General features: G+C 42.9%; 2 protein-coding genes across 2 annotated transcripts in view; one reads left to right on the forward strand and one right to left on the reverse strand.

Moving 5' to 3' along the window:
• Nucleotides 1-2,663, reverse strand: part of SLX4 (SLX4 structure-specific endonuclease subunit) — a 30,094-nt gene extending 27,431 nt beyond the window's left edge. Inside the window, exon 1 of the mRNA XM_046666352.1 lies at nucleotides 2,626-2,663. Within this exon, the coding sequence (XP_046522308.1) occupies nucleotides 2,626-2,663 (38 nt within the window). The remainder of the gene's footprint in view (nucleotides 1-2,625) is intronic.
• DNASE1 (deoxyribonuclease 1) overlaps nucleotides 1-13,942 on the forward strand; it is a 28,667-nt gene that overhangs the window by 5,414 nt on the left and 9,311 nt on the right. The window lies entirely within an intron of this gene.

Below are 13,942 nucleotides of genomic sequence, written 5' to 3' on the forward strand. Positions count from 1 at the left end.
GGACCCTAAATAGCCAAAACAATCATGAAAAAGAACAAAGTTGGAGGATGCACACTTCTGATTTCAAAACTTGCTAAGGGGCCAGCCTGGTGGCATAGTGGTTAAGTTCATGCTTTTTCCACTTTCATGGCCTGGGGTTCACAGGTTAGGAGCCTGGGCATAGACCTATACACCATTCATCAAGCCATGCTCTGTAGCGTCCCACATATAAAGCAGAAGAAGATTGGCACCCATGTTAGCTCAGGGGCAGTCTTCCTCAAGCAAAAAGAGGAAGATTGGCCACAGACGTTAGCTCAGAGCCAATTTTCCTCACCAAAAAAAACCCCCAAAAACAAAAAAACCTTACTACAAAGCTTCTGTAATCAAGACTCTGTGCTACTGGCATAAGACTAAAAGTATAGATCAGTGGGATAGAATTGAGAGTCCAGAAATAAACCCCTACATTCATGGGCAATTGATTTTGTACAAGAATGCCGAGACTATTCAATGGGGAAGGAATAATCTCTTGAACAAATGGTGCTGGGACACCAGAATATCCACATGTAAAAGAACAAAAGTTGGATCCTTACCTCATACAAATACAGAAGTTAACTCAAAATGGATCAAAGACCTAAATATAAGAGCAAAACCATAAAACTCTTAGAAGAAAACAGATAAATCTGCATGACCTTGGATTTGACAGTGGATTCCAGATTTGACACCAAAAGCACAAGCAGGAAACAAAAGATAAATTGGACTTCATCCAAATTTAAAACTTTTTGGGCCAGCCCCAAGGCATAATGGTTAAATTTGCATGTTCTGCTTCAGCAGTCCAGGGTTTGCCAGTTCAGATCCCAGGTGTGGCCCTACACACCACTCATCAAGCCATGCTGTGGCAGCATCCCGGGATACATACAAAATAAAGGAAGATTGGCATAGATGTAGATGTTAGCTCAGCAACAATCTTCCTCACACACACACACAAAAATTGTGTGCATCAAAGGACACTGTCAAGAGAGTGGAAAGATAACCCACAGAATGGGAAAAAATATTTGAAAATCACATATCAGATAAGGGTCTAGTATCTGCAATATTCAAAGAATTCTTACAACTCAACAACAAAAAAGACAACTCAATTAGAAAATAGGCAAAGGACTTGAACAGACATTTCTCCGAAACAAAAGGCACTTAAAAAGACGCTCAACATCATTCGTCATCAGAGAAATGCAAATCCAAACCACGGGGAGACACCATTTCACACCCACTAGGACAGCCATCTTTAAAAACTCCGAAAAACAGAAAACAAGTGTTGGTGAGGATGTAGAGAAATTGGAACCCTGATAAGTTACTAAAGGTTCATAATGGTGTGGCTGCAGTGGAAAACAGTTTAGTGGTCCTCAATACATTAAACATAGAATTACAATATGGCCCAGTAATTCTATTCCTACGTATTTGCCCGAAAGAATTTAGGTGTTTGAACAAAAACTTGTAGTCCTGCTCCAAATAGCCAAAAGGTGGAAACAACGCAAATGCGCATGAGTGGATGAATAGATAAACAAAATGTGGTATACAATGGAATACATGTGACAATATACGTTTGTTTATTTTTAAAAGTTTGCCAGTTCTTTGATGCAATCAGAATCAACTCTCAGTTCTTAGGAGAAAGCAGTAGTGACTGAAAGCTGGTTTTTCAGTTTAAAAATATTGTGAAACATTGTATACCAATGAACATAAGTAGTTTAAAGAATATTGATAAACCCAAGTGTGCCTACCCTTCAGCCTAAGAAATAGAGCATTATCCTCAGTATTTTTAAATTCTAATTTCCATTTATTGCCCCACTAAGTATTTCATTGGGTCAGTAGATTGGCTATAAATACAAGGAAAATTTATGAGTATGGCTTTCCTTTCAAAAAGTTCACATGTCGTATTTATCAGATCATGTCACATTCACTTAGTCATATAATTTGTCGCATCATTTAGTCACATTCATGTGATTAGGTAACATTTTCGGAGACTGAAAAGCTCTATGTACAGTCACGCGCTGCATAACGATGTTTCAGTCAACAACGGACAGCACAAACATAAGTGGTCCCATAAAGTTGGTGCTATATAGCCTAGGTGTGGAGTAGACTGTACTATCTAGGTTTGTGTGAGTATACTCTGTGATATTTGCACGACGATGAAATCGCCTAGCAACGCATCTCTAAGAACATATTCCCGTTGTTAAGCAACGTATGACTGTAATTAATGAAGAAAACTTTTAATTTTGAACCTGAGTGGGCTCCAAATAAATGCTGAGTTTTACCTCTAGGAGGAAAAAAATTATGACTTATGTCCTAGGCAATTTCTTTGGCCTTTTCCATCCGTTATCTCCCTTAATCCTCTGAAAAGCCCTGTGAGATAAATGTTGTACTCATTTATAAATGAGGAAATTGTCTCAGGGTCAATAATTTGCCCAAGGTCACAAAGCTAATAAAGCAGATCCAGGACTCAGCCCAGATCTGTCTAAATACAAATTGATCGCCTCCCCAATTATCCTCCTTCCCCAAATCCCAGGGAATCTGGGGTTTACATTTTGGGGGTTGGCTACTACGACATCCTTTCTCTAACTTTAATAGGAACTTCTGGTCCATTGACCCCTTTGCCTTCTCTTCTCCACATCCTTACGCATCTTGTGGGCCATCATGCCGGTAGTACTTTTACCAGGACCCTATCTTAGCCCCCTTAGTTTAGTCTTGTCCATTTAAAAAAAAAAATTGATCTGCCTTTTGAGTCTCTTGATCTATATGCTTCCCTTCAGTCCCTTTATTTTCCTTATAATGTGTCTGTTGCAGGACATTAGGTTGATTTGTAGAGTTTTCCACAGCTTGGATTTTGCTTATTACCATTGTTGTAGTACAGTTTGACATGCTCCTCTATCCTCTGTAATTCCTGCACGTTTACAACTGGATCCGAGGCTTTATCAGACTAGGATTTAATCCCTTTGGCAAGGCTGTAGATAGTGTTATATTCATTTATCAGGAGGTACATAATGTACGGTTTTGGTCTTTTTTACTAGTAGCAGCCATTGATGCTCAGTGCCTAGCTCTATTACTTCATTGGAGATTGCATGATAGTGATATTATAATTTGGTTTTCATATATTAGCTGGAATAATTTGATAAAGACAGCCTTCCCTTTAGCTACTATTTGGTTACTCTGGTATAGTTCATATAGGAAAGGCAGGCTAAATCTTTGATTCTTTCCTTTATCCAGTTTTTATTGTAATGAATTGGTTCTCTGTCATCCTCAGAAGGTGACCAGTTAGTTTTCTTTTGAGGTGGTATGTTCTGAACTCCTCCAGGGGTATGTCAAGATGTTTTGAGCTCATCTTATGCATTTCCTGCCCCTAGACTTGGAATCAGCTATTTCTTCAAGAAACCTTGGTTTCTTTTACTAGGAAATGGGATTTCAAGACCACAATCTTGGTACTAGGAATGCTCATTGGTATCGAGTTGGCCATTGTTTCCAAGCCTTTTCGGTGATCAGAGCTAGGAGGTACATATATTTAAGATAAAAAACCTTGTGAGTTCATACTATTTCTATTTAAACTACAAGGTTTTTCCTTAACAACTTCTTTATGACATATGTATCTCCTTTATTCCATATTAAGAGTCCGATTTTCAAGGACAAAGGGGAGAATAGAAAGGCAATATTCCAGACTTAATTTGTTTTATGTCACATTACATATACCCTAGTCTATTTATAAAATGCTATCACGACTGGTTATGATTATTGAAAACATTAGAAAAATTTTTCGCACATGCTATTTCCAGTCTCCTCTCACTTTTTTTTTTACAATGTACTCTATCTATATCAGATCATGTAGCCATTATATAATATTGTCTCTTCCTTTTAACCCTTGTTTAGTCTTAGTTCTACAAGTAACTATAGTTCACTCATCATCAGTTCCTTATGTTGATGTCTTCTAGTCACTCTAGCTCATTCTCTAGTACATTCTTTATTTAGAATTCCTGAGAACAAGATTCGCTGAGTTCTTGCATGTTGGTAACAATTGGTGCCCTATATACTTGAAGGTCAGTTTTACTGGATAGAAAATCCTCAGATCAGGGCTGGCCCCGTGGCCGAGTGGTTAAGTTCGCGCAGTCCACTGCAGGCAGCCCGGTGTTTCGTTGGTTTGAATCCTGGGCACAGACATGGCACTGCTCATCAAACCACGCTGAGGCAGCGTCCCACGTGCCACAACTAGAAGGACCCACAACGAAGAATATACAACTATGTACCAGGGGGCTTTGGGGAGAAAAAGGAAAAAAATAAAATTAAAAAAAAAAAAAGAAAATCCTCGGATCACACATTTTCCCCTTGACTATCTTAAATCTATGACTTCATTTTCTTTTGGCACAAAGTGTTGCTGTCATAAAGTCTGATGGAAATTAATTATTTAAAAAATATATAGATAATTTTCTTTTCCTTTTAAATCACATGTTCATTTTAAGTTTTTAACATTTATTCTAGTTCTGGGGTTGGTCTTTCCTCTCCAGAAACTCAGTTATCTTTATGTTGTATCTTCTTTGCCTATCGTCACCAATTGTCAGTTTCTCTCAAACTGTTTTTCTCTTCATTTATTTTTGGTCTTTGTTAGTTTTCCTTTTATACCTGTTATTTCTCTCTCTCTCTCTCTTTTTATTGAGGTAGCATTGGTTTATAACGTTATATAAATTTCAGGTGTACATCAATATATTTTTGATTTCTGTGTAGATTATATCATGTTCACCACCCAAAGACTAATTACCATCCAACACCATACACATGTGCCTAATCACCCCCTTTGCCTTCCTCCTACCCCTTTTCCCCTCTGGTTACCACCAATCCAATCTCTGTCTGCATGTGTTTGTTTGTTGTTGTTTTTATCTTCTATTTATGAATGAGGTCATATGGTATTTGACTTTCTCCCTCTGACTTATTTCGGTTAGCATAGTACCCTCAACTTCCATTCATGTTGTCACAGATGGCAAGATTTCATCTTTTTTTAGGGCTGAGTAGTATTCCATTGTGTGATATGTACCACATCTTTATCCATTTGTCCCTTGATGGGCATCTAGGTTGCTTCCAAGCCTTGGCTGTTGTGAATAATGCTGCAGTGAACATAGGGGTGCATGTATCTTTATGCATTCGTGTTTTCACCTTCTCTGGATAAATACCCAGTAGTGCAATAGCTGGATCATATGGTAGTCCTATTCTTAATTTTGAGAGGACTCTTCATACTGTTTTCCATAGTGGCCAGTTTGCACTCCCACCAGCAGTGTTCAAGAGTTCCCTTTTCTCCATATCCTCTCCAACACTGGTTATTTCTTTTCTTGTTAATTATAGCCATTCTGATGGACATGAGTAGACATGCTACTTCTCTCTCTCTTTTTTTTAAGATCAGTACCTGTGCTAACATCTGTTACCAGTCTTCTCCTTTTTTTTTTAAAGACTAGTACCTGTGCTAACATCTGTTGCCAATCTTCTCTTTTTTTTCTCCTTCTTCTTCTCCCCAAATCCCCCAGTACATAGTTGTATATTCTAGTCATAGGTCCTTCTGGTTGTACTATGTGGGATGCCGCCTCAGCATAGCTTGATGAGCGATGCCTTGTCCGAGCCCAGGGTCCGAACTGGCGAAACCCTGGGCCACCAAAGTGGAGGACACGAACTTAACCACTTGGCCACGGGGCCGGCCCCCTGCTATTTCTCTTGAAGCAGTATTTATTTTGTTCATTTGCTCTCATGTTCCTTCTACTTTAGTGTTCACTTCTGAAATGATTTCTTCTTGTATTTCTAATTCTTAAATTGTCTCATTTCAGAATTTTAAAAATGTTGAGTTATGATGTTCTTTCACGTCTTGTATAATATCCGTAGTGTTTTTAAGCTTGTTTTGAAATAGTACATTACAGTTTTGATCTGGCCTTTTGAGCATGTCTTCCTGGGATGCTTTTATTCTTTGTAGGAATGTTCTTTTGCTCTTCGTTTTCTTTTTTCTTGTAGTAACATTATATAGTATTTCACTTCATACTTTTCTCTTGCTCATTTTTTCATGAATTTAGTTTTCCGGAATTATTAGAAGGAAACTTGGTTCAGATAGCTTTCTTTTTTTTTTTTTTTTAAAAGGTTTTATTTTTTTCCTTTTTCTCCCCAAAGCCCCCTGGTACATAGTTGTATATTCTTCGTTGTGGGTCCTTCTAGTTGTGGCACGTGGGACGCTGCCTCAGCGTGGTTTGATGAGCAGTGCCATGTCCGCGCCCAGGATTCAAACCAACGAAACACCGGGCCGCCTGCAGTGGACTGCGCGAACTTAACCACTCGGCCACGGGGCCAGCCCCCAGATAGCTTTCTATCTTTTCAGAGTTCCCTCTTCTGTTGTGTTCGTGCAGTGTTAAATATGCTGACTAGCAAGGATGTTCAGGACCCGTGCTCAAGATAAAGCCTCCCTTCCATGATTTGGGGGCTGGGCAGAAGAAGAGAACCCCCTCCCACCCCCCATTAACCGTACCCACCTGGAACTTAGCCTCAGGAACAGGCAGCTGGGGGCAGGATGCTAGGTGCTGGGGGGAGAGGGAGCCCTGTGTTCTTGATGGCAGTAGTCTGGGTGGGGTCTCCGCCTGCTGAACTGGGTCGGGGAGGGGAGGAGCAGGCTGCAGACACGTGCCTTAATTATCGAATTTTGAATTTTCATAGATGTTTCTTTAGTTGTTCGTCCTTAGGACCATTTCCAGCTACTTTAAAGGGTTGTCTTCTTTTTTGGTTTTCACCAGTTTCACTGGGGAGCAGGTCAGCATAGCTCTTCATGCTGTCATGCCAGAAGTCAGTCTGGCCTTCACTTTATTTTTGAAAAATTAGTAGACTTTATTTTTTAGAGCAGATTTAGGTTTATAGAGAAATTGAGCTGAAAGTACAGAGTTCTCATATACCCTCACTCTCCTCACACACAGTTTCCCCTATTTTTAGCATCTTGCATTAGTGTGGTACCTTTGTTACAGTTGATGAGCTGATATTAATACATTATTAACTAAGGTCCATAATTTATATTAGGGTTCACTCTTGCTGTTATACATTTTATGGGTTTTGATAAATGTATAATGGCATGTGTCCAACATTATAATATCAAACAGAATAGTTGATAATACCCTAAAAAAAATAGAGCCCTAAAAAGTCTCCTATGTGCCTCCTAGTCAACCCCCCCTCTTCCCTTGAGCCCCTGGCAACCACTGATCTTTTTACTACTGTCTATAGTTTTACCTTTTCCTGAACATATAGTTGGAATCATATAGAAGTATGGGACCTCCATGACAGGCATAGTGGTTCTGAGCTCTGCTTTGTGGCTGTGCTTTACCTGAGTACAACTCTGACAGCGCCTTAGCCCACAGGGAGCTGCCCTGCCCTCCCAGTAGGAGCCATAACTTTGGTGCTACCTTATTATCCTTGGTTACATGCCTCCATCCCACTAGGATGTGGGATGTGGAAGCTGAAGAGTCTGGCCCAGTGGCTGAAGCCTGTTCCTTCATGCATTCATCAGAGAGGCCTTCAGTCTTAGAGACTTGGTTGGGCAGAGGGGAATGGCCTGTGTCCCTTCTGGCTGTCTCTCATTGGCTGCCTTACCTCTGCACAGGACATTTATAGCTTGATGTCCATGCGGGCTATGCTAGTGAGACCAGCTTGCCTAGTTATCAGCCCACATCTTCTCCAACTCCCATTTCAGTGACTCATTATAGGTAATGAAAACAGACTGCTTCTGGCCATGGAGTAGCTCTCAGTAAACCAATGCCTGCTGAGGACTCAAGGAAGTGGCCGTAAATCAGAAGGCATCTGCTTGAAGGACTGCAGAGCTTCCCTGGCAGCCATGACCCAGAGGGAAGCTTGAGGAGGTGAGCCCTGCTTCCTGCACTGGCTTTTCCTCTTAGGGCACTGGCTGGCCAAGGGTGACTGCTAAAGGGCAGAGAAGCCAGAGGAGCTCCATGCCATCTCGTGGGGCTTGGAATACTGAGATGGGGGTTTAGGCCTGCGGAGGCAGCAGGACTGAGGGTTGAGATCCCTGAGAGGAAGGGGGCCAGAGAAGTGAAGTTGACACTCAGCAGCAGTTTCCTCTCAATGTATTTGATGACGAAGCTGCTTGGGGAAGAGAAGCAGGAAGTGGATGAAAAACAGAGCAGGATCTTTGGCAGTTTTATGGTGCTAAGGAAGAGTTCAGGGCCTGTCCAGGAGGAATGGCCATAAGAAACACCCCAGGCTCTCAGCTGGGACCCTTGGGGGGTGCTCTGGGGGTGGGGGCAAGCCACAGGTAGATTGGACTTCACAAGGGCTGCAGGTGAGCTCGGCATCAGCTGAGCCCCTGACTGGTGTGCGGTGGCCTACCCCTCTGCTGCCCACCCTGGAGAGAGATACCATCTGGACCCTCTGCATTTCTGTGATTCACAGTGCCTGACACTCCATCAAGTTACTAAGCATACTAAGAAACAAGAGCATGGGAAAAAAGGCGATAGACCCACTGGAGATTACGATAGAGTTATTGGACATGGACTTTAAAATAACTGATTAACATATTATAGAAAATAGGTAAGATGGAGAGTTTCACAGAGAATTGGAATTCATAAGTTAAGTGACGGCTGACGTCAGCATCATAGTGGAGTGAGTTTTCCCCTTTGTCTCTCCCCTCTAAGTTACAAATAGACGTTCATTAACCAACAGAGGGTTCCCTACACAACACTACAGATGCCAGAGAGATCCATGCAGCCACACATCTGAAGGCGGGTGGACTGGATCCCTGGGAAGTGGTGGAACTGGGTAAGCAGACCCCTCCCCGTCCCTGGCTACAGTGATCCAGGTCGCAGGTCCTCACACAGTGGCCAGCATGACTGCAAGAGGAAGCGGGGGCAGCTTGGTCTGCATGCAAACACTTTCAGAGTGGTGGCCCAGCCAATGGGAGCACCCATGGTGGGAACACTCCCTGCCAAGTGGCTGCAGCTCAGTCTCCATGAGGGAACCCCACATGCCAAACACAATGACTTAGCCAAGCTGCCTGCAAGCAGAGAGCCAGCCTGCATGCAAAAGAAAGCACCCCTCCCCTCCTGCATAGTGCAGCAGCTCAGTTGGTTGTCCCCTGCCAAGCACAGTGGTCCTGCCTGCACAAGAGCAACGCACCAGTGGAGCACAGAGTCCCCACTTGTGCATGTGGCATGACCCTCCAGGCAGCTGTGGCCAGGCCAGGCAAATGTAGAGCAGCCCTACCAACACAACTTGCAGCAGACAGGTTGGGATCAGAAAACACAGCTCCTGCCCCCCCCCCCCCCCCCCCCCCCCCCCCCCCCACCAGCAGTGCCAGGTGGAATCTGCAACCTGATGCTACCACAAATGTGCCGTCAAATGATCAATTCATCAAGCACCATGAAGAGCTACAGAAACACTTCAGAGCAGAAGGAAAATGACACAATCCGGAAGTCACAGAAATTTACAATCTAAATAACAGAGAAGTTGGGGCTGCCCCAATGGTGTGGTGGTTAAGTTTGTGCACTCTGCTTCGGCAGCCTGGGGTTCACAGGTTCGGCTCCTGGGTGCAGACCTATATACCGCTCATCAAGTCATCTGTGGCAGTGTCCCATATACAAAAGAGGCAGATTGGCACAGATGTTGGCTCCAGGACATTCTTCCTCAAGCAAGAAGAAGGAAATTAGCAATAGATGTTAGCTCAGGGCCAATCTTCTTCACAAATAAATAAATAAGAATTCAAAATAATTGTCATAAAGAAACTCAACGAGTTACAATAAAACTCAGAAGCACAAGAATACACAACTATGTACTGGGGGGCTTTGGGGCAAAGAGGAAGAAAAAAAAACACGAAGACTGGCAACAGATGTTAGCTCAGGTGCCAATCTTTCAAAAAAAAAAAAATCAGAAAGACAATTCAGTGAGCTCAGGAATAAAATTAATAAGCAGAAGGAATACTTCACCAAAGAGATTGAAGATCTAAAAAAAACCCAAATTCTGGATATGCAGAACACAACTAATGACATAAAATAATCCAGAATCCATAAAAAAAACAGAGGTGATGTTATGGAGGACAGAATCAGTGATTTAGAGGATAGATACACAGAAATGCTTTAAGTGGACGAGGAGAGCGAACTAAGATTTTTTTCAAATGAAGACATTCTTTGAGAAATAGCTGACTCAGGAAAAGCAACATAAGGATTATAGGTATCCCAGAGGGAGAAGAGAGAGAAAAAGCAGAGAGCTTCTTGAGAGAAATAATAGCTGAGAACTACCCAAACCTGGGGAAAGAACTGGACTTACAAGTACATGGAGCCAATAGAACTCTTAATTACATCTGGTCAAAAGGACCTTCTTCAAGGCCTATAATATTAAAACTGGCAAAAGTCAATGACAAAAAATATTAAGGGCAGCACAGCAGAAGAAAATAACCTACAAAGGAACTTCTGTCAGGATTTCAGATTTCTCAGAAGAAACCTTACAGGCTAGGGGAGAGTGCTATGATATATTCAAAATACTGAAAGACAAAAACTTTCAGCCAAGAATACTCTATCCAGCAAAACTATCCTTCAGATATGATGGAGAAATAAAAGCTTTCCCCCAGATAAACAAAAGCCGAGGGAGTTCATCACCACTAGGCCTGCATAACAAGAAACGTTGAAAGGAGCCCTCCCATCTGAAACTAAAAAGCAAAGGTTTACAAAACCTCAAGCAAGGATATAAACAGACAGGATCAGAAATTTGCAGCTCTATGTCAGAAAAGGTTAGTAAACAATTATAACATAGAAGATAAAGAGAAAGAAAGCATCAAAAATAACTATAACCACTTCAATTTAGTCACAAACTCAGAACACAAAAAAGAATAATTTGTGAAAACGATAACTCAGAAGGGGATGAGGCAAGGTATGGAAGCTGCTTATGCTAATGGAGATGAGAGGCTGTCAGAAAATGGACGGCCTCTTCTGTGAGATCTTTTATACAAACCACTGGGTAACCACTAAACAAAAAGTCAGAGCAGAGCCACAAATCATAAACAAAGAGAAGACCATCACAGAAAACCACCAAACTGAAATGGCAGTCAGAAACATAAGGGAAAAGAAACAATGAAAATATACAACAACCGGAAAACAAGAGATAAAATGTCTGGATTAAGCCCTCATATATCAATAATAACTCTAAATGTAAATGGACTCAATTCTCCAATCAAAAGACACAGAGTGGCTAGATGGATTAAAAAACAAAATCCAATAATATGCTGCCTCCAGGAAACACATCTCAGTGCTAAAGACAAACATAGGCTCAGAGTGAAGGGATGGAAGATGATACTGTAAGAAAATGCAAACAAAAGAAAGTAGGTGTTGCCATACTTAGACAAAGCAGACTTCAAGATAAAAAAGACAATGCGATGGGGGCCAGCCCAGTGGCATAGTGGTTAAGTTTGTGTGTTCTGCTTCAGTGGTCTGGGGTTTGCTGGTTCAGATCCTGGGTGTGGACCTATGTAGCGGTCATCAAGCCAAGCTGTGGTGGCATCCCACATACAAAATAGAGGAAGAGTGGCACAGATGTTAGCTCAGCAACAGTCTTCCTCAAGCAATAAGAGGAAGATTGGCAACAGATGTTAGCTCAGGGTCCATCTTCCTTACACACACACACACACACAAAAAGACAATGAAAGATAAACAGGGGCAGTATATAATGATAAAAGGGAGCAGTATATAATGATAAAAGGGACATTCCACCAAGAGGACATGACATAATACTTATGAATATATATGCACCTAACACAAGAGCACCAAAGAGTATAAAGCAACTATTAACAGACCTAAAGGGACAAATTGATAGCAACACAATAATAGTAGGGGACCTCAACACTCCACTTACATCAATGGATAGATCATCCAGACAGAAAGTCAACAAGGAAATAGTGGCTTTAAATGAAATACAAGATGAGAGGGGGGCTGGCCTAGTGGCCGAGTGGTTAAGTTCACGCACTCTGCTTCAGCGGCCCAGGGTTTCACCAGTTTGGATCCTGGGCATGGACGTGGCACCACTCATCAGGCCACATTGAGGTGGTGTCCCACGTGCCACAACTAGAAGGACGCACAACTAAAATATACAACTATGTACTGGGGGGCTTTGGGGAGAAGGAACAAAAAAACAAAAACAAAAACTAGACTGTTGTTGGTGAGCACGATGCAGTCTCTACAGAATCTGGTATATAATAATGTACACCTGAGGTTACACAATGTTATAAACCAATATGACCTCAATAAAACAATTTTAAAAATTAAATGAAAATTCTAAAACAGGAAAGTACATTAACTGAAATTTAAAATTCAGCAGGTGGATTTAACAGCCACTTAGAGTCAGCTGAAGAGAGGATTAGTGCACTGGAAGACAGACCAATAGAAAAACATCCCCACAAACACCACTGCATCAGCTCGCACTATCCCTGTGAGCTTCCTCATCCTGGACCCTCAGGGCCCTGCTCACCCCTTCCATGGACCCCTAGCCTTGGGCAGGGATGGGGTGCTGCCGAGAAGGCTCTTGGTGCTTAGGAGAGACTGAGGGGGCTTTTTCAATTGCAACCTTGTTGGAAACATTGCTAGCACATTGGGAGTCCAGTCAGTAGAGTTCTTTGACTCTAATGAAATCTTCAGGAGCCTCAGGTTTATCATCAGGAACACAAGCGTGTTTCTATTCTTGGGCTCGGGCTAAAGGTGTGCTAATCTCTCCAACATCTCCCTTAAAAAATGCCTTTTTAAACAGTCATCTTTGCATTTGCTTCTCTTCTGAACACAGAGTGCGGAAAGCAGCTCTGAGGAGCCAAGGGGATTGGGGAACCAACGGAGACTTGTCTGTGACTTGCAAAGAGGGGCACATATGCTGTTGTACAGGCTTCATGTACCGTGGAACTCAAGTGTGCCTGTCCCACCCATGTGATGGGCAGGGACGTGGCCAAGGGTGGGGAAACGGGGGCCGGGCTGCTGCTGAGCATGACCGTGAAGCTGTTGTAGATTGCAGCAATTCAGATGGTGTTGTTCTGAGAAATTTTCCATCCTGGGTTAATGGTTTCTTTATAATGAACCAAAATAAATTCATGAGGGATGGTGAGGGGCCACGAGTCTGGGTCATGGGCCACGGCCAGCACACTGAGCTGAGAGATGACTATTGACTTGCACAGGTTGTTTGACGTGAATTAAAGCAATGTCATAGCAAAGACATCGGCCCTTTATCTGAAGTAAAAGAAGCCCCTTAGTCCTCTAAAACGCTATCTGTGGGGCCAGCAAACATCCCTCCCAAGGGGAGAGGAGGAATCCTGGGTGGAGCCTGGCTGAGTGGAGGCATGCCTGTGGGGCCCCAAGAGTTACCAGCTCCTGGGAGCCTCTGGTCCACTAAAGCTGAGTGCCCAGAGGACACTTGGATGCCCCACAGTGTCCCCCATTGCCTCAGGACAGGAGGCTGTGCTGCGTTCTGTCTGGAGGGTCCATGAGGAAGGGAAATTCTCTCACGAAGCCAGGAGGGCCACCGAGGGAGGTGGGGAGCAGGAGGTGAGTACCAGCCCAGCCCTGCTGTGTTCAGCCTTTGTCTGTGGAGAGCCAGCCCCACGTCCCAGGCATTGTTTTAGGTACGGGGCAGTTTCATGGACAAGATAGATGAGGTCTCTGCTCCCATGGGGCTTGTGTCCTAGTCCAGAGGCCAGCCCTAAAGAAGTATAAACCAGTAAGAGCAAACACATTAAAACAAACACAAGTGATAAAGGTCATGAACAAGATAACACTGGCAGCATTGTGGTGGTAGGGGGAGGGCAGGGAGAGGATGACCTCCCTGAAGAGGTGACATTGAGCTGAAACCAGAATGACAGGGCGGCCCCGGCTCTGCAGGCAGAGCGGAAGGCCCTGAGCTAGAATCGCACAGGTCATGGTAGGCACTGGCTTTCATCCTA

This window comes from Equus quagga, chromosome 7 (assembly GCF_021613505.1).
Source record: "Equus quagga isolate Etosha38 chromosome 7, UCLA_HA_Equagga_1.0, whole genome shotgun sequence".
Classification (NCBI taxonomy): domain Eukaryota; kingdom Metazoa; phylum Chordata; class Mammalia; order Perissodactyla; family Equidae; genus Equus; species Equus quagga.